The 25,057-nt window shown below is 35.8% G+C and overlaps 1 protein-coding gene across 4 annotated transcripts in view; it reads right to left on the bottom strand.

Annotated features, from left to right (window-relative positions):
* The window catches only part of RBM26 (RNA binding motif protein 26), a 57,782-nt gene that overhangs the window by 23,174 nt on the left and 9,551 nt on the right, over positions 1-25,057 (bottom strand). The window contains exons 2-15 of one of the 4 annotated variants that reach the window (XM_068419866.1): positions 21,814-21,932; positions 21,047-21,183; positions 20,065-20,153; positions 19,270-19,481; positions 17,154-17,414; positions 14,335-14,574; positions 12,744-12,911; positions 12,248-12,388; positions 11,160-11,271; positions 10,197-10,356; positions 8,615-8,779; positions 4,945-5,076; positions 3,845-3,916; positions 547-675 (exon numbers count right to left, since the gene is read on the bottom strand). In XM_068419866.1, coding sequence (XP_068275967.1) covers positions 547-675; positions 3,845-3,916; positions 4,945-5,076; positions 8,615-8,779; positions 10,197-10,356; positions 11,160-11,271; positions 12,248-12,388; positions 12,744-12,911; positions 14,335-14,574; positions 17,154-17,414; positions 19,270-19,481; positions 20,065-20,153; positions 21,047-21,183; positions 21,814-21,932 — 2,137 coding nt within the window. The remainder of the gene's footprint in view (positions 1-546; positions 676-3,844; positions 3,917-4,944; positions 5,077-8,614; positions 8,780-10,196; positions 10,357-11,159; positions 11,272-12,247; positions 12,389-12,743; positions 12,912-14,334; positions 14,575-17,153; positions 17,415-19,269; positions 19,482-20,064; positions 20,154-21,046; positions 21,184-21,813; positions 21,933-25,057) is intronic. The other 3 variants (XM_068419875.1, XM_068419884.1, XM_068419893.1) reach the window with 3 other exon arrangements.

The following is a 25,057-nucleotide window of genomic DNA, read 5'->3' as shown; positions in this document are numbered from 1 at the left end:
TTTCCTCTCTAACATGAAAAAAAAATGAGAAAACCTAGTACTATGCAAAAAAACCAAAATGGATGTAGGAGAACTATAGTTTGGGAATAACAAAATGCAGAGTCTTATGCTTCTCAGTTCTCTCAAGTGAAGAACCTGTTTTGGTCACAAGTACAAAACATACTGAGAACAAAGGCCAGTTTAATGAGAATAAAGGCCAGTTCCAGAGAGGCTTAAGAAAGAAGAATAGTGACTATGCTATACTCCCTTCTCACTCACAATAGACAATTCATGCCTCAACATGGAGATTTTGCTTCCAGGAAAAAGCGTTCCACATTTTGAACTTCTAGAGAGTTTTAAACCTGCTTACGCTACGTGAAAGTACACTGAAAAAATAACAAAACAATGCTGAATTTTCTTGTCCTTTGAAAAGCAACCATTATAGTGAATTTAGTCTTATAACTAGTTTCATCTATGCTCTTGAGATGAATATACATAGTGCACTATCTCTAGTGCTCACAAGTTCCCAGTCTAGGTCCATTTTATAAAGAAGCAGATTTAATTTACCTGTTTTTTCTTCTGTGCTTCATTAGAGTCTAGCACGGAAGTGGAAACAACAGGCAAAGATTTCTGTGCTGCCTTCAAAGCAGCAGGGTTGTACACAGTTTTTGTCAAGCCAGTAGAAGTGGATAAAACCTATAGGAGGAAATCATTTTATTTTTTTGCCAGTGAACTTCAATTTTTTTTAAAAAAAACATGAGTGCTTAAAAATATATAAGCGTCTTTTCTTCTGTCTGTTTTGATGATATGGAATATAAAAATTTGGTGTAACAAATATATTTGGAGTTACTGAAGTTAAACAATTTTTAAAGAGGCAGCATCACATCAGGTATCTAAGAATTATAAACATCAGATTATAAATCCTTTCCATTGAGATTTCAAAGGTACTTCCGAGTTTCAAACATATAAAATTTTACTTATTTGAATATAATTAAGGAAACAGAAGACTTGAGATTTTTGCAAGAATAACTGAAGTTTTTCTTTTGTTTGAAGTTTAAAATACAATTTTTCATGGCTGCATGAAATTTCCAAGCAAAAATTCAACATAAATTTTAGAGATTAAGGTCCAAAGTAGATACAATAGTTCCTCTTCATATGCAGTTTGTGCAAAGTAAATCTTGCACAATCAACAAGAAGTAACTCAAGTACAGGTAAGTCTTCAACATTGTACAACAAAGGAAGAGACTCCTATGTCTCTCTGTTCTCTTTCCTACATTTGTAATGAGGTATGAAAATTTCTCCATGACTTACTGAGAACTCAGTTGTCTGCTTTACAGCCTCTCTGAAGTATACTATGTACATCTCCACAATACCTGAAGATCTGGACTATTCTGTTTTCTTATCATGTTCCTTAAAGGACATTTTGGCCACGTTAGTATTGAAAAATCCATAGCTAAGTGCTGGAGATAATGTAGGCATGATCTTGTCTGCCTTGTTAGCAAATCACAGCAATTATGCAATTGGTGTAATTCCCAGGAGCTTAAAAATACTTTTTTTTATATATATATGTGGAAAATTAAAAGATGCATGCAGAGTCTATTGGTCACCATGCACGCTGTAAAATAGACACAATGTCCACCAACAGGAGGAAAAAAAAAGAGACAGCCAAGAAACATCAGAAAGACAGAAAAGACCAAGAGATCAGAAGAATTTACAACAGGAATACTTCATATAAAAGCTTTTCACTTTGTTGGGCTATTTTTACTATTTCTTCCCACAGTAAAGTATTTTCTAGAGTAGGCAGCGCAGAGAGAACAAAACAAAACAAAAAAAAAATCAAAGCATGTTATGGGATATTATTAAAGGTGATATAAAATGCTCTAAGCAGGCCATTAAAAAGGAGATGAAGGATTTTTTTAACTTAGTAAAGCACATTAATGTATGCACATCCCAATCATGTAGTTGCTATTACAAAGCAGCTTTAGGACAGGCTACATCACAAACAAACAGGACCAAGTAAAGACAAAAATATTGACACACTCCTTTTGCCCTGAACTGTCTTCATGGCAGAGTGAACCATGCTTCCTCTTCTCTTTTAATACAAGGAGAGATGTCACAGCAGACGCACCTGCATCAACTAGTACAGAAGAACAAAAAGCAACACACTAATGTCTTCTAAAACTCTTAATACTATTCAAGAGAAGGAATAGCATGAATCTCTTCACAAGTTCATAAATTGCAAGTCCCTATAAAGATCTTAAAAGGCTTTACGATGACTGTTGCATCTCTGTTTCCTCCTGCTCTTTGGGAAGCACAGCTACTTACTTTCTTACTGGAAAGTTCTTGTCAAACCTTGCACTCAGTCAGAAGCAAAAAAAACATCTAGGGCATGATATTTATGTTTTTTGACAGCTGGCAATCCTTTTAATTTCTAATGGTTATAGACCACTGTCACTGCAAACTAAGCAAGGTATTTCCTTGCAAGGGGACAGCAGTAGGTGAAAACACATCAAGTTTCAGAACCCTACTAAAAATGCCAAAGGAAACTGCTGCTTCACAGCCAGTCCATTGAACAGCCCAGCAGCTCATCAGAATCAGTCTGTACTATAAGACAACACAGCAGAAAGCCATTTTAGCACAAATTTACTCTTTCTAGAGAAGTGTTTGAGGATAACTCAACGCTACAGAATGGGGAAAAAAAGTATTTCCACTCAGATTGAAGCAGACTCCCTATTTCTAAAGTAAGTCTATAGTACGTATGTAAAAGGTAGTTCAGGAATTCACAGTAAGATACTTGTCTGCAACTAATTTAGGGCAACAAGAACGCAACTAATTGAACAACAAAATACAGGCAAGAAGCCAAGATCAGTGGATTTAGGCAGAATTCTTAGCTTGAAACGAGTTGAAGAGACATCCTCTGCAATGACAACTCAAAACTAAGTATTTAAGTATTGCTACCTTTGTATGCTCAGTACAGCATAGCGTCTTTGCAGTGAATTTTACTTGTTAGATTCCACTAAATGCATTAACTGCCATACTGTAAGGGGGCTGGGGGGCAAGTGCAGTGGATGCTTCATTCATTTCAGGTCAAGCCAATTCCCAACAGAAAAGAGACACTCCTAGGCAGAGGACTCTTGTTACCAGGTAAAACTTGCTGCCTTTCTGCCAAAAGTCTTCTCAAATGGATGTTATAAACACTGGGGAAGCCTGTCCTCTAAGGCACTAAATAGATCTGGAAACATGAATCACAAACTTTGCTACTGAAGTAAACACATCAACAACTCCGTGTTCTGAAAATTGCAACCATTGGGCAAAATACATAACTCATAACCACAATTCAGATGCACCTTTCCCACCTTACCTCTCTTTGTCCTTTCTACACTGATTAATTTCCACTTTTATCTTTTCATAAGTACTGAAAATTGTAAGACCAAATAAGAGGGTAAATGTTTACAGCATCACCTTTTAAGGGATACAAAAGCCCAAAAATGTTCTTCTAGAAAGGCTTTCTATAGATTCATATGCAGTGTCAAAATGTATTTATTTTTTGAATTTATTTCTGTATTCTTCTAACTCATGATCCTGGAACATATCTAGTTATTTTCATGACTGAATAAATGGATCCTACTATATTAAAACAAAAACCACAGAACAGCAGCTCCTCTCCTAGCATGTTTTATTCTTCCTACAATCATTTAGCCATCTGCTGAGTTTTGATATACTACACTTCATAAAACTAACCTTTAACAAATAACTTTATTCATAGTTATGAAACAAATCTAATATTGACACAAGCGATTTTATAATAAAATTAATTCTACTGAAATTAAATGTGAGAGGAAGAGAATATGAGACATTCTCTTACCTTTTCAGTTGTTGGAGTAACTGGCTTTGACACAAAACCCAATCTATCCTTCACAGATAATTTAGTCACATTCTAAGAAAACAAAACAAAATTATAGTTTAAATATACTTTACTTTATGAATATTTTACTGTTTCCTGTGTAATTCCAAATGTTAGTAATTTAGAAAAAACATATTTAACTAATAAAATCATAGACTTTTGAGCAACAAAACAAGAAAAATAATATTAAATCAGTTGATAAAATGAATTTTAGATATTTGATTTTACAGTTAATATATATCTATAAATAGACTGGATAAGACAAAGATAAAGCTAAATTTGGAATCAAAGACTATATTGCATATTTTTTGCAAGAAGTCCATGACATGCTAGCTGGCAGAGGATTATCTACACAGGCCCTTTTAAATACACTTCAGTTTTTGAGTTTTATAATCTGGTATTTGCAGGCATCAATTGCAGAAAGTTATTGTTTGAATTTAAACTACAAATGTTTTCTGAAGTGTGGTGGTCTTCCTTTCAGAAGTAAAACTAAAGTAGTGGCTCAATGCTAATAACTAAATACTTCTAATATAACAAAAACTTAAAGGCTATTTCTAATGGGGTAATATGTCAGATTCTGTCATTATTCATATTGGTACTGTGGTTACTTTCTTCCTTGTATTAAGGGTGATGTACAAATACTGAAAACACTTTTAGATGCTGACCATCAGTCTCTAATGGTTTTATCTGTTTAACAGATATAATATCAAAAAACGGATAACTTTTACTTCTTTGTACAGAAACCAACTTTATTTTGAAATCTGAAAACTGCAATTTAACACAACATTACTGTAATATTTTCAGAGTCTCTTGGTTTTTCTTAAACTAAGTAGAAAGCTATGACACTAAAAATTAAGTACCATGCTTGGGAAAGAAAGCCAAATATCACTGCACTTAGGAAAACTTTAACATCGAAACATTACTCAATAAAATTAGATGCACCTACAAGTAGTAAATGTGTGCTTGCACTATATGAGTAACTGTAATGGATACATTCATACACTATGGAACCTATTACAGAAAGAAAAATGTGCAACTCATTTTTTAATTATCATACATACCTGAGTGACTTCTGTATTGGCACTCTGTGCTTCTGCAGGTTCAATATTACTTGCAGGTACCGGACCTAATCGCTCCTTGACTGATTGTTTCACTACTGGTAAGCTAGGTTGCTGAACTAAGGGTTGTATTACCTGCAATTCCGCCCCAGCCCCAAAAAAGCACATCATAATATTAACAACAAAAGGCGGCTACATAAGCAGTTCAATAAATACACAATGAAATTGCTGCAACGGCATTTAGATTTACACTTCTTCCTTTCTATATTCAATAGCTTTTTCACCTGATGGCAAAAAGAAGCCGTTCGTGAGATTTAGGATGTTATACTGACTATTTGTGTAGTGCCTACAGCAATAACATCTATTTTGCACTTGCAGCTCGAAGAAGTCATCAGACAACTCTGATCTATTTCTATTAATCATGTCTACTTAGACTATCTTAATTTCCACCTGTTTGAACCGGGGGAAGTAATAAGCAGTCCTCTGATTCCTTTCACAGATCTTTCATCATCAACCATTTAGTTATGGAAAGGCAGAACACAAACTTGTATCATAAAGACTCTTGCATTTTACAGCAATATGTCACTTTTCATCTCCTATGTGTTTAACTTGAACAAAATAGAAAAAGAAAGGTGGCTGTGGAAATCTGCAGTCATGGGACTGAGGAAAAAAACAGAGCAGCTAATCTTTGAACCTACCATGGATATGCCCTGACAGCCAACACCTTGCCTTTTTTTCCTTTGACAAAAACATTAAACACTTAAGACCAAAAAAAATGCTTCTGAGCAAGCTTTCTGTCATATTTATGACGCTCAGTAGGTCACCCAAACCATTCCTCCACTCCACGGCAAAGTCAGGTATGCCTAAGCGATTACTGACAATAACTATCTATCTAGTTCTTACAGATTTCCAATGAAAGAGGTCCTACCACCTCTCTAGGCAAGAAGTGTTTCAGTATCCTTTCGCATTAGAAAACGTTTCTTAGTATCTAATCCAAAACTCCTGTGCTGCCTTTTAAGCCCAGTATTTCTTGTTTTATCTGCCACAGAAGTGGAAAGCACATTATTTCTGCTTCATGGCAGAAGCCTTTTATTTGATGATTTATTACGGTTGACTCCCACTATCTTTACTAAATGCTTCCACTCCTTTCAGAATTTCCACAGTAAGAATTTTCCAAAGTAATCCTGCTGAGGAAACAGCAATGGTCAAGAAATTGTGCAGGACAAGATACTACCGAAGGGACAACTGAAAAGCCAACCGATTTTACATTGAAGAAAATTCAAAAACTTCTCTTTAGTGCCTGACACAGGAAAAAATCTGTCCTGAAACCATTATACATAGAGCTGGAATTAATTCAGCTGTAATTAATACACCAGAAACCTTGACAAAAATTCAAATACTTATAGTATGTGAAGTACTATAAGAAAAGAGTTTCCACACTACTTGTAGATATGATACCAAATATTAATTTCCATGAAAAGGGAACTAAATATTCATGCTCCTGAAAGGCTTATTACTTAAAAATATCCGTTTACTGACTCAACAATTTGATAATTGTTATATTTTGGGGTAGAGAAAGATGAAAGCATTGCACTTAAAATTCTAATTTCCTATTTAAATTTTTCTTGTCACTGTGCGCCTCCTATCGCCTGTAACAGACTTCGAATTGTAGTTTCCTCACACATGATGAAAGGCCGTCCTTTGTAAAGCAGGAACCCTTAATACTCTCACCTGGTACCAAGGGGAATTCATTCTCAAACCATTAAGGTTAACTTGCCAGAAGTGGCATGCTGGGAAGCTAGTAACGTCACTAAAAGAATGTACAACTATTTAGATTGATGTTTTGCAAAACAACAAATATACAGATCAGATATTTGTTTGAAAATACACAGTTAATACTCCAAGCTGGATAGCATAATCAGCAAATAAGCTGATGTCAACAACTATTCAAACTATCCTTCTCAAGAGAGGTAATGATTGTATGAATGCAAATGACATACTCCACTGCCCTCTTCTGGCTGATCAGATGTAAAACAAGCTTAGAAAATAAATACCATTGAGTAATGCTAGTTCAGCTCAAGCATCAAGGATATTTATAAATTTTAATCCAAACTCAAATCTAAAGGATGATAACTACAGAGACAGGTGTCGTTAAAACTGCATTTTTGTAGATAAAAAGCTGGGCATTTGTTACAAAAGGAGAGAAAGGAAACTGCTACCTAAAATGCCCTACAGCTGGACTGCTATGGAAAACTGGGTCATTTGATTCTGAATGATGATGACATACACGTCCAGAGAAAGAAGGAATTCAAAACTTAGAGCAGCAATTGAAAGAATCCTCTAACAACTCATCTGTTCATTATATCAGCGTATATAAATAAGTGAACGTTTCTTCTACTGAGCCTGCCTTATTATGTTCTAAATGCAGAATGTGTTGTTCCACACTGAGAGCAAATCCAATAAGGCCGGACACACAAGTACGTAGAAGGACTTGCTACACCGGGAGCTAACCGACAAGACTCTATCCAATAACCTACACGACTTGAGAGAATCCAAGCTTCCTCTTGTTTGAGTAGAACCACTACACCTGCTAACAAATCTGCCACGGGTTATAAATCTCAGCTCCACAACAGTAATTGCTGTTTCATATTCTTAAAAAGTTGCCAATGCTACTATGCACATGACAACTACCAATAGGTGCTCCACTATGCAATTCAATCCAAAAATGTAGAATAGAATATAATGGTTCAGTTGGAAGGGACCTACAGCGATCACCTGGTCCAACTGCCTGACCACTTCACAGCTGACCAAAAGTTAAAGCATATTATTAAGGGCATTGTCCAAATGCCTCTTAAACACTGACAGGCACAGGGCATGACCCTCTCTCTAGGAAGCCTGTTCCAGTGTTTGACCACCCTCTCAGTAAAGAAACGTGTCCTAATATCTAGTCTGAATGTCCCCTGATGCAACTTTGAACCATTCCCATGCGTCCTGTCACTGGATACCAGGGAGATCAGCACCTCCCTCTCCACTTAAAAATGTAAAGCATCCCTGATCCATTTCCACAAAATTAGTTTCTCTAATGCAGCTCTCCTCTTACACTGTTGCATGCAAGTCCTCTCTCTCTACATATATATGTGTCTATCTGTATATAAATATAGGTACCCTTGTGTAAAACAAATTCTACTGCTACTTTCTACAGCAGTATGCATGCTCAACAGGAAAGGAAAAAGGAAGAGACTGGAAAAACCAGCACCTTTTGGAAGAAAATGGAGATCATCTTCCAAGAAAAGAAATATAACTCTGCTGTCTTGCTTATGCTCACCAGGAGAAAAAAAAAAAAGCCTATACTAGTTAAAGCAAAATACATGTTATTCAGCAGACAGTAGCATCAAATCTTGCTTCACACGGGATGACAACAGAGTGGAATTCTCCTTAAGTCACAGCAGGGCCTTCTTCAAATACCTTCAGTCTTATCTGGCTAATAAACTCCTGAACCTTGCATCTGAGGTCAAAGAATCTAGAATTAAAGAGTAACTTCTGGAAAAGAATTACATGAAGTATTCATTATTTCAAAAGTACTTAGTTTACTTTCTATAAACATGCTTTAAAAATGTTTAAAAAGATTATATTTTACGTAACATTCTAGATAGACTAGACTTAGATCCTCTACCTTCTGCGTGGTAGTTTGAATTTGTGGTGCACTGCCTTCTCGATGCCAATAAACTTTAATAAAACGATTATTTAATACTGCTTCTGTACTTGATATAGCTTTCTTTGCTTCCTCGTGTGTGGCAAACTGAATAAGGGCACCTTCCGGATCACCTTGATATGCAACCTAAGATTTAAAACAGAAGAACAAAACTTACTGCATGTAGGATTTTCATTCGTGTCTCGATTAGCACAAAGTCACTAGTTTCAAGGCTCAGAAGCTTACGATTTAAACCCAATATGGGTCAGCAGATAAATACTCCCCGTTCATGATTGTGTTTGAAAAGCCTGCTATCAAGAAGCAACCTTGAGATTAACATAATAAACTTTAAGAGTACTTAAAAAAACCAATACAAACAAACTGAAGTAAAATACCTAAACAGTCAAACAGCATTTCTAATTGCAAATACAAATAGCTGTTTGAAAGACAAGAAGAAGTATCACTGAAGTAAAGAAAATTGTTACAAAAAATACAGAGGTCAGTTAATAAATGTCCTATCTAGCACCAGAGCTAGGCAACAAAGTTTGTTTTGGTTTTTCTCCTCTGAGCATTAAGATATTATTTTTGGACACCTACAAGTGACAAAATTTTTCCTTTTGGAAGAAGAGCATAGCTTGCAATATCCATCTGCATGTCTGTCTGTCTCTCTATAGACATCCACACACAATTTTACTTGCCTTACTTAGTCAGTCATACTGCCTGCTAATATACCCATATTCTTAGGTAAACTATGGAAAGGCTTAAGAAATATTTAAGAGCAATTAAGAGAGATTTAAATTTCTTCAGTGTTCAGACAGGCACAGGATGTTTATTTTGTACTGTGTCAGTACGCACAAAAACATTCTGTTACATCTGTTCATCCAACCTCTCGGTGCAAACAAGAAAGCATAGCTAAAAACAACAGCTAGCATCTAAAACTTCCTGTTGATAACGAAACATGATGAAAGATCAGACTGACCAGCTTAGAGACTGGATATGAAATACTGACATTACACATACAGCCTGCAATATGTAACATCAGCATAAGTCAGGCCTTAATATCTCCTTCGTATCTTTAATTGTTTGCTTATTTCTGTTTATAAATGTGGGTCACTCAGATACATCACAAAGTAATTATAAGGGATAAACCGCCACCACTATGGGACTAGAAAGAAATTATATCACAGGGACTTGCCTTCTGCATGAGAAATACAAGTTTTCTGTATTCACAATTTATCTCAAAAAATACAGATGGTTTATGATATCAGATCCAAACTTGAGAAAAGGGGTGAAGGAAAAACACTTCCAATCAATTTTCAATGTTTTAAACAATGTATCTTAAAAGTCTTATCTGTGAGAAAAACATTGGTTCAAAACTAAAAGGAGATGAGAACATTTAATTTCTGCTTCCATTAAAAACAATGAGATCATGTTTAAGAAACAAGTTAGGAAAATTATGAGAATAGTTTCAGGGAACCAGTTAAAACACAACTGGCATTCTCCTTTTAGCAACTACCTCTATCACTAAGTCAAAGCATACTGCCTTCTCTTTGTTAACTCTTACCTGCAAGTTGACTAAGTTTCCAAACTTACTGAAGTGCTCATTAAGTTTGCTGATATTGTTAAGTTCCGGGGGAATCTTCCTCAGTTCAAGTTTTGTATTTTCATTTCCAAACTGCATCTTCTTCTGGAAACCTGGACTATTTGTTCTGTTAAAATTTTGCCTGCAACAAATAAAAATCAAGCCAGAAATCCATAGCAAGCTAGCAAACACAATGTTAAATTGTATATGCTTACACAGGAGCATGCGTGTACAAGACAGAGAAAGATCTGCAGACTTTAAAAAAAAAAGTAATTTTAGAAAAATGTAGAAGCATACAGTGCACAGGCCCTTATACCTGCAGTTTTCCCCACTCATACCCTCAGCATACCCCAGCACAGAAATGTGAGATAATTCAAAATAATTTGCTTGTGTCACTAAGTCCTGACTTCCATGCTGCTTCTCTCCAAAAACTATTTCTCAGCTATTCCATGGAATCTTCCCATTAATGTTTCAAATAACTATTCCTTCAAGGCTCTTCTCAGTCTCAGTAATCTCTTAAAATCCCTTCCAACCTTTTGTCACCCCAGGTACATCTGGACGCTAAGCACTGCACCCTGTATTTTCTGTCAGTAACATACCTGGCAACTCAATCCAAAATAAAAATGACACACTTCACATTTCAAAACTAAAATCAGTCACCCCTACCAACCATCACACTGTCGCTTCTCTGTTTCTTAAATCATTCCAGCTTTCAGGGAAGAGATCTTGGTACCATCCAAAGCAACTTCAGCTATCTCTATACTGCCTCTGAGAGAAGACAGTCAAATACAGATCACTCTATACTGTGATTTAATTTAGTACAGTCAACTTATTCAGAGTTTAATTTGCTTGCAATTTATATAGATTTATATATGTTTCAGGTTACAGGAAAGAGCTCCATGGAATTCCAACTATTAATCCAACCTTGTGTTAATGATCACTCACTTGTCAAACCAAGTCTTCTTTGTAGGAACTCCACCATCCCCTGCACCAATTGTTCTTTTCCTGGATTCAGCATCTACCACTATTCTCATACTACTTTTATTAGGAGGTTTTTCTGTAAACAGACAAAAAGATTTTACAATATTTTTGTATTTTCTGTGTATTTGATTGTAAAAAGGTATTCTGCTCACATTGAATTTGCATTGAAAACCTAACTGTTTATTTTGAAATTACTGTGATCCTTGTTCAAACTGGAAAATATCTTGGTCACAGACTTTTCTTCTTAACTGTCAACAGATGCTGTGGCAGACCAAAACAGCTAATAGCTTTCATTTTGTCACAGTAACTTCATATACAAGGAAAACAAAAGAGGTGTGACAGAAGGCATCTGCCTCAAGACGACTGCACTCACTGATTCTCAATGTCCCATACAATACTCTGAGGCTCACACCATTTCTGCTAATACCTCCATTCTACTATTAGATGGCACATACAAAAATGTTAATGATAGGAAATGTACAGTACTCCAGAGCACTAACACCTAGGAGCAAGATTTAGGGGTGGGAGAGGAGTGGCTCTTGCTAAAGAACAGGAATCATATTGAGGAGCTCCTCACTGAAAATACACCAACAGAAATACAAGATTAAATACAAATACATACAAATGTAAACAAACCCACAATAAAAAAATTGGGTTTATCCCTCTTCCCTTCTCATTTTCTATGCTGCGACTTCTTCATGCATAATTGTCTGCTACCAGATAAAAATTACTCCCTCCTCTCTGCAGCAAAAACTCATCCCGAGTCTGTTACAGAAACATTAACACTTTTCTGTATAAAAGATGTACAAAGTGACCAGTTATTACAGCCAAGTGTAAACCGTGCAATACTCCAGCAAGAGATTTCCTTTTACCTGTAAAAATGCACCCACAAAACAACTATGAGCATAATTCCCTATTCAATGAAACTCCTCTTAATTCCAGAAGATTTTTAAAAATGCAGTGTTTTCCAGTATTACATTCTCTTAAAAAATGCCTCAATCTACATTAATATAAGAAAACCAGCTAAACTAAGTATAGCTTTGAGAGCATACCTCTTGGTGGTAGATCCATATCACCTGATGTGAGTCCTATCAAATTTGGTCTTTGGGCATGTACTCTATGTCTATACATAGGTCTTGAAGTATTTGTTATACTTGGAGCTTCTGGATTATAGCCATCTGTGTCGTACGTTTCTGGTAACAAATAAATTGTCTAATTAAAATAAATTGCAGTTAAAGCCCCTAAAGTTTCAAATAGAATATTTCATTTAATTACAAGACACAATTACAATGGAAGAGTTGTATAACAACTATCGTAAAAAACTGTCATGCCAGGTTTTCTGCTTAAACACAATGAAAATATTATTCCATAGTCAAGGATTCACATTTGACACACAAATTTAACTTCTGTCATAAACTAAGTTAGAAAAAAAGAGTATTAAGTTACTGTCACAGTCTAAACGATACAAACTTATTTTCCCGAACTATGAAATTATAATCTCTAAAACATACAATATAATATGAATCAATGTTATTCTATTTAGCAAACCTTGTGGGCAAAGCCTCAGTACTACACCTGCTGTAAAAAGAGAGGGTGGAGCAGGAGGCGGCTGGTGGTGAATACCCGTTGTAACAACAGTAGGAACTGAGCTAGTTGCTGAGTTTGGGGGAGCATCCATGCCAGCAGGCTGCAAGGGGGGAAGCGGAGGGGGTGGTCCTGTGAAAAACAAAGGAAAACACTGCATTCATTTGTTATCCACTAGACTTACATTACACTGAACTCATAAGGAAAATGATCTGAAATGTTTTTAAGGCTATATAAAAAAAAGGGGGTGAGAGGGCATGTGTGCAGACACCATGCTGTACCATTCATTCATATGAAACCATGCCCACCAGCAAATGACTCAGATTACAGAGAAAAGCATTTGAATAGTTTAACCTTTTTCCAAACACTTTATTTCTAGAAGCAAAATTTAATTGCTAAGTCAGTATTTATCTTCACCAACAGAAGATCTCTAAAGCTCTATAGAACTTCCTCAAAGAAACAAACGCTATTTTTAATAATGTATAACAAAAATATTCTATGATGAAAATAACTAACTTGATTGAAATTATTTTTCCAAACAGCCAAGAAGATACCTACAACTCTGGTAGAAAGTCAAAGGGATCCTTCTTAAAAATGAGGGGTTTTTTTGGTTGGTTGGTTGGTTTGACTTTTTTTTTCCAAAGCGGAGCAGTCAAGCCTGATCTTCAATTTAATCACTGGCAAAACCACATTTTGGAAAGAGATACAAAACCACATATTTGGACTTTCCACACAGATCTGGAAATAGCATGTGAGGCAGAACTTATCACCCCAGCAATACAGTTACTCTCACATTCAGTTCCTACTTAAATATACCATCCAGCAGAAATGGAAACAGCTTAAGAAACTTTCAAGCAATATCACATATCAATTGTTCTTGAATAATTTCACCAAGTGGGACATCTAAGTTAATAAAAAAGAGAGAAAGTAAGAATCACATAGAACTAACATAACGGTTTTTAAACCACACAAGGGAACTGAATACTAAACACCTATTTTATAAATGACAGCCAGGCACACAAGTCTTCATGTAATTTTTAGTACTTGAGCCAACATGCTTTCCAATGAAAGAGTAAGAAAGGTGGAGAATTTTCTTTCTTAATTACTTTACAAATTTAGTTTCAAAATTAATCACAAATGACATTTTCAGGTGTAAATCTGATGGGGTTATGAATTCTCTTTTAGTATTACAAATGAAATGCCAAGTATCCGTTGTTTCCAGGATTTCCCCTTCTCTAACAGTAGTCCGTTTCAGACAACTTCTCCCATAAAACTCAAGGAATTGAGTTTTGCCATGCCATGCTTTTGCTTAAACGCAATTAAAATATTATTCCATATTCAACATTCACATTTAACATGCAAATTTTACAGCAACCAACTATGCAACAATTGCTATAAAAACCAATCATTTTGGGGTAAGTTATACCTTAGTAGAGCATAGTACAACTTTTGAAAATACAGTTGGCATTCTTAAAACAGCTTTTGGCACTGCATACAACCCAAGCAACACCCAGGCTTTTCTACTAAAAAATGGGTTTTAATCTTTTTTAATTACCTGTCACAGGTGGAAGGCTAGGTGGTAAGGGGCCTGGTGGTGGCACTGGAGGCCTAAGGTTAACAGGAGGAGGACTCAGAATTGGTGGAGGGGGAGGAAGTCCAGGAGGAGGTGGTCCTTCGACAACAGGGGGTTGTGCTGGAAAAGGCAGAATGCCAGGAAGATTCACATCTTCTACCACTACTGGATCGCTTCCATGATCAAAAGGGCACATGTCTCCTCTCATACAGAAACCCTTTTCTGAAACATCAAAACCAACAAGAATTGTTGTTAGTATTCAACAGCTGTAGTTTGATTCAGACTAGATATGAGATGTTCTATGTGTAATGCAACAGTTTGTAAATTCAGAGCTTCTCATACCAGCAGAAATTTATATTAGAAAATGAAATTGACTGTTTAACTTTATTTTAACAGTCAGCACACAGAAAGATTGCAGCTCCATTCTAGCAGAATAAATACAGCAGTTAGATATTTCTCAAAGAATTAATTCTGCACTGAATGGTAACAAACTGAAAGCAAAGAATGAAATCTGGGTATCGACACATTAAAAAAAACACAGTGTTTCTAAGTAAAAAGTGCAGACACTGGGACTGAAAAAACCCCTATTAAAGTTAGAAGTTAATATTATAAAATTCCAACATGAGAAAATTCACTCCAATTCTTTTTTCTCTTTTGCAATTATTTCAGTAAGAATTAGAGTATTTTGCCATAGTTCAATAGGATTATGTAAGAGCAAAAAATTTTATTAGTTACACATATATGTATTGTATATGTGTATATATACATATGTAAATATGTAATATACACCTATAAATAAAAATGAATGAGCATTGACTTCTTTTCTTTTACATGCAAGTAAAACACTGGAACGGGTCCAGAGGAGGGCCACAAAAATGATCAGAGGGATGGAACATGTCTCCTACAAGGAAAAGCTGAGAAGAGTTGAGGTTGTTCAGCCTGGACAAGAGAAGGCTCCAGAGAGACCTTGTTGCGGCCTTTCAATACTTACAGGGGGCTTACATGAAAGACAGAGAGAGACTTTTTAGTAGGGCCTGTAGCGATAGGACAAGGGGTAATGGATTAAACTAAAAGAGGGTAGATTTAGACTAGATGTAAAGAAGATATTTTTTACGATGAGGGTGGTGAAACACTGGAACAGGTTGCCCAGAGAGGTGGGAGACGCCTCACCCCTGGAAACATTCAAGGTCAGGTTGGACGGGGCTCTGAGCAACCTGATCTAGTTGAAGATGTCCCTGCTCACTGCAGGGGGGTTGGACTAGACGACCTTTAAAGGTGCTTTCCAATTCAAACCATTCTATGATTATCTGTTTAGCAACGGCCCCCACAAAAAAAATCCAATGCAATGCAATATGTGGGAAAAGTTCAAAACATCTTCTGGAAAATAGGAAGAAAGCTGAGTGTCCACTTCCTCAAAACATGATGCTGAAAAGCAGTCTGTATTACCTCATCTTCAGGAAGAGTTATAGAACATATGAATTGATATGTTAAGGAAAAACAGAAGTTCTGCAGGGAGTCAAGGAGAAAATGTGAAAGTGCAGACAGGAAGAGCAGCATGTTGGAACCAGCTAGCCACTGAAGAGAGATGAGCTTCTAAATTTGGAAGACACAAACAGACACAAGAAAAGCAAATGGAAGAGACATCTACTAAGAGAGTTTAGAAACAGTCAGAAATGTGGGGTAAAAAAACCCTAAAAGTTTGAGGACAACTATATCACAGTTTTCCAACACATTACCATTTGCTTCATACTCAAAAATATGGCAATAATAAGCTGCTATAGAAGACAGACTGTTAGAGATACAAAGTTTCAGTGTCATGCCTGGAGAAGTTATTTCAAAAGTATACTAGCCTGCATTGTTTTGTTCCTTTCTAAAAAACCTGTCAAGCTATGAGACCATGACACAACATTCTGCAGTTCAGTGTGCATTAAAAGAAAACTTCAAATCTACACTTTCACAACTTTACTCACTCCACAGTATTGCTATGATGTATACTGGCAAAGCTATCCTGCACTAGTACAACCCTGCCAACACTCAAGAGCTCAGCCTCCTGTTTTCTTTACTTTTAAAAAAAAAAAAAAATAATCACATTATTCTTCTAATCAGAGTTCTGAATGGAAACTGGCCTAGATCTTAAACTTGTCATTGTGGTATACAACAAAAAAAAAATCCTCAGAAAAAACTTCAGGGGGGGAATTTAAACTCTTTTGAGCTAATAGGTTGACTGGCTGAATTTCGCTAAGTCACTGCCAACTGAAGCAGCCTCTTCAGTGGATTTCAGCATAATACAGGCAAAGTGATAGCTTAAGACACAGATAAGCACAAAAACTCACCCAATTTTAAGAAACGCTTACACTGAAAAAATGGGTTAACATGAGCCTGGGAAGTTGCAGCTCTAGACCTTTCTAGTTAAAAACTCTCTCTTAGGTAGGATGGAATAAAAAATGATGAGGTCAGTAACGTTCTAAGCATGGTCAAAACTATCAAATACAGTACTTGGCTTGAATGTAAGACAGGAAACCTGTGTTAAACTGGACTTTTCCATATAATATTTTTATATAAAATATACTATGTTTCATCTATATAAAATAATTCTAGTAACTAGGAAATGATACAAACACTAATGAAATTGTCTAAAAGCTAAGTGATTAAAGAGTGGGATAAATTTTGCATTCAAGAATTGTGTAATAGAAAAACCACATTATTAGGGGAGATCAGAAAAGAAAGGAAAATTACCTCAATCTTTTCAGAAAGGGGCCAGTCATAGCTGCAGGAAGCAATTAAAAAACAGACAGACTTACCATCGTAATCTCTACAGCGTTTCTTTGGCAGCGGAGGTCTTCCATAGGAGTTGTGATCCAGCTGCTCTTCATGGAACTCTGACCAGCTTTCAGTAGTGTTATTTCCATGATGAGCAGGAGCAATAACAGTAATAGTGCTGCTCAGTGTAGGGACAGGGTAGTGGCCGGATGAAATATTTGTCACAGAAGAAACTGGAGTATAATTGTTCTCTAATGGATCTGTTCTATCCATATCATATTTTGGCTTTCCCAAATCCCTTTCTGTAAAAAAATAAACCAAAACAAAAAACCCCATGGTTACACTGGATGATTCCTTCTCCACATTTTCACCAGAAACAGCCACTAATCTATGTAAGTATCTTTATTCCACATCTATTCAACTCAAAATACAAAAATGATAATTGAAATGTTCTACAGGTTGCCCAGAGTGCCAGCAGTTACCTCTCTCAGTTATTTATAACCCAACCAGACAGGGTCCTGAGCAACTTGCTCCAGTTTAACTGCTTTGAGAAAGTGCATTGGATTAGACCTTCAGAGGTGTTTTCCAACCTCAACTATCCCATGATCCTACATTCCAAAGGTTTAATCAGAAAAATAATAATCTTAAAAGTCCATAGTCAGCCACTGGCTATTTTAATAACAGCTATACCCATGACAAAGCAGAAACCCTATTTAACTTCAAGCAGAGTACATCTTCTGTAGTGATGCATTTATTCTAAGAACTTCAGACGGAAAATTATTCTGAGTAAAGGGAAGCAATGGGCAAGAAAAAGGTAGCCACCACTTGAAAATACCATAAAAGTTACACATCTTTAATGTTTCAAAACACTGTTATTGCTGTATCTTCATGTTGTTTATCTTCATTTTATCTGCATTCAAACGCATACATTTAACCATATGCAAAGCTTTGTCACGACTGGGGAAACAGTAGTACTTGACAGGTGTGGAACACTCCTGGCCAGATACAGCAGCAACATGACCTTCTATTCTGAATACATACAAACTATTCTCTTGATTTTCTAGTACTACCATCAAATAAACAGTAAGCATCCAGATTAAGACAGAGGAGTTCTGTTGCGAGATAAATTGGTAGACTCAAACAACGCCACATTAAAGGAACATTAATAAATACGTCCTAAAGATGGCAGCAAAGTGTGGGTAAAACAGGCTTTTCTTAATGTGCTTAGAAAAAGAAACAAAGCTCTCACTATAAGATATTATCTACAAGATATTACCATTGCAGTTTATGTAAAATATTCCTTAATTTAAGATATAATCACATTGTAATCTTTTAGTTAAACTGCTGCATGCTCATTTGTAAGTCGTTTAGAAAATATCTGCTCGCATATTTTCAGGAACTCCACATTCCTGCTTTTAACGCTGAGTTATCAAGGTTCATTCTACAGAAAGAAAAATAATACATAGGAGACTTAAAACAGACTATTTTTTACCTCTACATTGTTTAAGACAGAATAAAGAGATTATAAAATTACTCTCAATGCTCTTTTTCAATTTATCAGTAACAATTATTGGGGGAAAAAGCATTCTTTTCAGCTGAAGAAACAGCTTTGTTTTTAAAGAAGCTTAATTCGAAAAACTACTGTACTGAAGCTTCAAGTCCTACAGATATGTGTGCAAATGCAAATATTTACAGTAATAATTTCAGCCCCTCTCTATGTCACCAAGGAGGGGAACAAGACAAAAATAACACAGCTGTACTGTTCTGCTTGACAAGTCAGTTGCTGTCAAACAGGTAATTTCTGTCCGTTCTACCTTCGTAGATGGGTATTAATTTCTGTATCTTCCCAAACCAGGCTCTGAGCTTCCTAAAACTTAATGAAATGCAATTAACTTGGATTTTTCTGCCTCTCTTACAACACTGCTTAGAATTGGCCAACACAGTCAAAGGTATTAAAGAAGAATGGAAGGAAAGAGGGGAAAACAAGCACTGGAAACATAATAATATAAGCCTTATTTCCACAGAAAACCAAGTTAAATTTGAACAAAGAAAAGAACACCACAGGAAATTTTGGTACATCTTGAACACAGTGTTTAAGTTTAGTGTCTAAATTTTGTAGGCAACATTCACCGTATTTTAGAGACCAACTGTTGGTACCTCTGCTTCGTGTTCTGCTCCGGCTTCTGCTCCGGTCTCGATCCCGGTCCCGCAATCTCTCTTTGCTCCAACTTCTACTTCGACTCCTGCTGTAGCTCCGACTTCTCCCTCTTCTTCTGTTATATCGATCCCTATAGGAATCTCTTCTGGGAGGATTTCGGTCATAATCTCTCTTCCGAGAACGTTCATCTTTTTTCCTTTCATCACGGCTTCTAAACAAGTAATTTTGTAGGTTAATTACTAAAATTATGAAGCCATAATTTAAAACCTTAACTACCATTAAAAACCTCAAGAAATGGCAATGGAAAATTAGAGAAAAGCTACAAATGGAATCTAACTATGGCACTTCCTTTCTTCTCAGAAGACTTTTAAAATTCTTTTATTTGATTTATGCATTTTACTTTTACCATTCATAAGATTTTAAAACGTATGTAAAATTCTGTTTCTGCCCAATATTGCACCTTCCCCAAGCTGGAAACAGAAGGGAAAGCTTCTAAATTAAAATTATCACACTTCAATCTCAATATGAGCAGAGTAAGTGTTGTAATATAAACTACAAATCTAACATAAAAATGAATGTAAAACTCAAATGTGATCGTTGTGCACAACTCAGAGACAGTTTACACTGTCACTTACATACTCGCTATTTAACTACATATGCATAAAAGCAGAAGTCTTATTTTTACGCTTATTAGGTGACCACACAGAAAGGAAATATTCAATTTAGTAACACCATAAAAATCCAAATCCATCTGCTTACTGATATAATACAAAAGGTTAAGCAAAATTTATCACCTGGTATCTCTGTAGCGAGAACTTGACTGAGGAGGGCTGTGATTCAATCTTCTAGAAAACTTTTTCTCTCGCTCTTCCTCTTTAACTATCTGAATTTAAAGTATATATGTTAGATCAAAACATGAGTACACTATCATGGAGACTTCTGCACAACCAAATAAAAACAAAAAAACACAAAATGCTGAGCAAAGTCAGCAGTAACATTGAATTGTAACAAGATTTTTGCATCTAATGCAATTAGAGAATCTTCACAATGTATTAGATTCCTATTTCTAGGAATATTCAAAGCATGGGTTGGGAAAAAATAAAGCAGAATACACAATCTTTACTGTGCTGCACTGAAAATACATCTGCTTTTGCTACAGGTGGACAAAAATCCATACTAAGATGCAGTGATGATCTAGGAAGACACAAATATTCAACAATTGACACAGCAAGGTCTTTTCTTCATCAGCAGGTTAGCTGGGTCAGATCACAGTTAAACACTTTCATGCAGCCAAACCTAGGCTGCTGTTGAAAAGGACAAACCTACTCTTCTGGCACAAAGAACAATATAAACAGTTGTGTCAGAATAAGGATATTATCTGGATCAAGCAGGTGGAGAAACAAGGTCTGCCATTTGGAACAGCAGCCTGGTTTTATGCTGAATTAAAGGGTAGCATAACTATAACAGCAATCCCGAGCAAAGAACTAACATAGGTTGTACTGCAACTCCTATACTACTCAATAACTTTATTTACACTTGCCTAGTCAGAACTGCTTTGGTTTACCTTTGAACCACCCACTTATATTTAGAAAAATTGTGCAGCACTACTTGACATACTAGGCACAAATCTTCTGACATATTTTAACACTGTCGTGTAAGTTTGGGAACTATTATTAATAAACAAATAAACACTATGAAGTTGAACCACATAAGCAAACTACAGGAATGAGGAAAAAAAAAAAAAAGACATAAATTTAAAATAAAATCAGTGTCTACTTCTTCTTTTTTTGTCTCTTTTTCTTGGTGCTGGAAAAATTCTACTTTCAGGCTTCCTGATGATGGCTGTTCTGGTGGAGGTAGATAGCTTTTGGTATTCACAGCATCAAACAGCTTTTCCACAAATATCTGAGTTTCTAGAAGTAAAGAGTGTACAAATATCCATTATTCAAAAAATAAATACTTTTTTTTTAAAGCAACATTCACCAAAAAGTTAAAACAATGAAGAGTATTTTTTAAATACTGTGCTGCTAATTTTATATTTAAAAAGGACATTTACAGAGCCAAGAAACATGTCAATAATGACAATGTTTCATAAAGGTTTTCAATCATTGAATTATTTAATGTCTCTTAATAAAACATCTAGAAGAATATTTCTGGAATATATATAGAGCTCCAATACTAGCAGACTAGATGTGTCACATAGTGCCATGGTCTAGTTGACACAGTGGTGTTAGGCCAAAGGTTGGACTCAATGATCCCAGAGGTCTGTTTCAACCTAGTTGATTCTGTGATTCTGTGTGATTCTGTAATTCTGGCAATAACTCTTAACATCCATAGTTTTCTTCCAGGAATACCGATAGGCACAAAACATATAGCTAAGATATACATATTGTGCTATACACCTGTTTTTTAAAACACATTACTTCATGAAAACTCAATTCCATACTTCAATAAATGCACGATTCTATGGTAAAAGACTGTTTGAATGAATTAAACAAGACAGACTTTTCACTCAAGTTTAATTGTTATGATAAAGACCATACCTTTCTGAAGAAATACATCCAGCTGATCAACACACAATGCCTTCAGTTCCTTCTCACTTTTATCCTTCTTTACCAAAGCCAGAACATATTTAGCTAGGGCAGATGGATCTGCATCACATCTGCAAACAGATTAATTAAAAAAAAAAAGCAGCAATTAAATTACAGAAGTTAATGTCTGAAATTGATATGACCAATACATATAGAGGACCAAAACCTTTCCTACCACAGTAACCGAAAAACACTCAGGGGTATTTTTTAAGACAGAGTCCAGGTATGTAAGATCACTAAGTATCACCTTTATTTTCCAGAGAAGCAATTGCCTAGAATATTTCCAAACAATATGCCATGGAGCACCTCATAGCACACTAGAAAGAACTATTTACAATGAAACAGCTCCAACTGCTTAATAGTCTTAAAAACAATTACAAATACAACACATATTTTTATAATTTCCCAATGATGAAATCAGTAATTGAGTGTAACACTGACTGTTAACAGTGAAGTCAGTCCATCTAATTACAAATACAATGAAACAGCAGAAGTGATCTATGCTATAAAAAAATTCAGACTCTCAGAGAGACTCTTTCTCTTAAATATGTTTTTGAAGAATCTTATTACTACCTACATATGAACACCATAAAAAGCAGATTAACTGAAAAATCTTAATTTCAAAAGCCGAAGTGTTCAAACAATATTATCACAGAAATCTCCGTAAGAGCTACACAGACAATGAAGTAAAATTTAGGGGATCATTAACGGTTTCAGACATCTAAATTCAATCTAAAATTAAGTATGCAACACTTCAGCAGAGAAGCTGATGGTTTCATGAACATCAACAAAAACTTAATAGTAAGCTGTATATCCACATTAAATAGAGCATTTAATATAACAGATATAATTTTATTATAATGTTCACAAACAGTAATCTACAATGAACTTTCTAGTGGTGTTACAGAGTAAAACCTGCCAAAGCAAGTAGGAATACTGCAGAAAACCATTTCACGCTTCCCAATTCAAACCCAGTAACTAATGAAATGGTTAGACACTCGTTTATCAGGCAGAACAGCAGCATTTTCTTAAACCATTTAATCTCATTATTTAGCAGAAACCAAAGGAAGATCTCAGACCCCAAAAAACGAGGCAGGATTTAACACACGCACACCGTTCATGTGATACAGACAGCTAGTTTGTTTGGGTAGTGATCAAAGTTAATACTAATGTTTTAAAGAACTACAACAAAAGGAAAAAAGTTGCACTGATGCATCCTAACTGTACATTCTCTCTAGCAAAAATAATTGAGAAGTAAAATCAAACTGCGGTCAGGGAGCTGCACTGAATAGGAATATCACACGAACACTGTTCCAGCACAGAAGTCCACTAGTCACAATGACGGAATAGAACTGCAGCTCCCGATCTCTTCCACATTGAAACAAGTGACATTTCAATGCTGAAGTTTAATTATAAATCTGAATGTTGAACATTTTAAATTACATGTATTTTAGATACTGGGCAGAAGAAACCAAATCCTTCACCATATCACACTACCCAATTCCTCTCTCCGAAGAAGCTCTCTCCTGCACAGCAAGCAACATCCTCTGTGAAAACATATCCACTAAGCAAAGGAAGCAGATCTGTCGGCCTTCGTCCTCAGGAGATGCTCTGGATAGCCTGGGCCCAGCACAGAGTGCTCTGAAGTTAAAGGTCAAAGCTTCAAACATAATTCAGCATCCTCTAGAAAGCAGGCAATAGCAGAATTTCAGACCGTAAAAGTAACTTGAGCTGCTAGGGGACAGTATTGCATACTAGTCTGCATTATTCATAGATACAGGAGATGGGAGTTCACAACCAGTCTATGTTCCAGGAGAACCCGCACACACTAAACTGACAAAATGCAAATATATACTGTTAATCCAAAACCAGACTGCACACCGATAGAAAATTCTTCAGAAATGTTTTCCGTCAACTATCACATCTGGTTTGCCCCCGTTCAGATTTAACAATTCAGAAAACAACGCTGTCCGAGCACCAAGCCATCTCAGAAGTAGGCATATAAATAACCTCCTACAGCGAGAGCAGTAGGACTGTACCATTTCTTTTATGCTGCTAGCACCTGAGCACACCACCCAAGCAGATTATCTGAAAGCCCGATGTCGAACACAGTGCTCGTCATAGGCTGCAGTGAGGGTTCTCGTCCTGTACAGCCCCCAGTAGGCCCTAACGCCAGCATTTCGTAACTTCTCAATGCTTGAATTCACACTTTTTTTTTTTTTTACTGTTCCTTAATGTAACTTCAATGTCACTACAGAAGATTTTCAGTCCTCTCCCAGTTTCAAGCTGAATCATACCTCAGAAAATTAAGTGTGCTATTTTCACATTATCTATCTATAGTCATAACAGGAAAACAGTTTTGGGGGGAGGGGACACTTTTCACATCATAAGCCTCAATTCTTTTCTTCTCCTTTCTATTCTCCACAAAAATCAGATAAAACATTACAAGCTTAATTGTTTTATTTCAATTTCCACAAATTTGGTTCTCATCTGATAAGACGAACATTTACCTGTCACTGTTGAAAATCTGCTACAATTTATTTAGTGAAAAAAAAAAAAAAGTCTATAAGGTAAAAATCCACTACTGTTAGCTACTGCAACATACTTTAATTCTCCAGCTCCTACAGTAGTGACTATACAACCACCTCATATTCAGTTTAAAGTAATTCCTCTCATGAGCAGGGTAAAAAACGGAAAATCTCACCTGGAAAGCCATCTACAGTCCAAAGGGTGTAACAAAAAAAATAAAACAAACAAACTCTTGTTTAAAAATAACAAACAATTAGTGCTTTCTTTCCCCCCCCCCGCCCCGTGATGATTTTGGAAATCTTAGCAATGTTGTCCACCCCAGAATGACCTCAGAATTTCAATCCATTCACCCAACTCCAAGATGCTCTCAAGAAAATATCCTCAATAAAAACGTACATAAATGTACTTTTAACTTCCAAAACACAGAATCACTGTCTCCTGTGGCACTGGCTTAGAATTTATCACTCTCTATGCGATACAACCACATATGAACAATGCAAAACAATCGTGCTGAACTCTATTATTATTATTCTATATGTCAGTGTAGAAATTCCCCTGTACACAACAGGAAGAACTGACATGCTTTCAAGTTAAAACTCTGTATTTATTTTGGCTATTCAACAAATACTATTTTTTAAGAAATACTAACAGATAAATTACTTCAAAT

The sequence above is a fragment of the Nyctibius grandis genome, chromosome 2 (assembly GCF_013368605.1).
Source record: "Nyctibius grandis isolate bNycGra1 chromosome 2, bNycGra1.pri, whole genome shotgun sequence".
Taxonomy (NCBI): Eukaryota; Metazoa; Chordata; class Aves; order Nyctibiiformes; family Nyctibiidae; genus Nyctibius; species Nyctibius grandis.
This window is presented reverse-complemented; position numbering and strand designations above follow the sequence as displayed.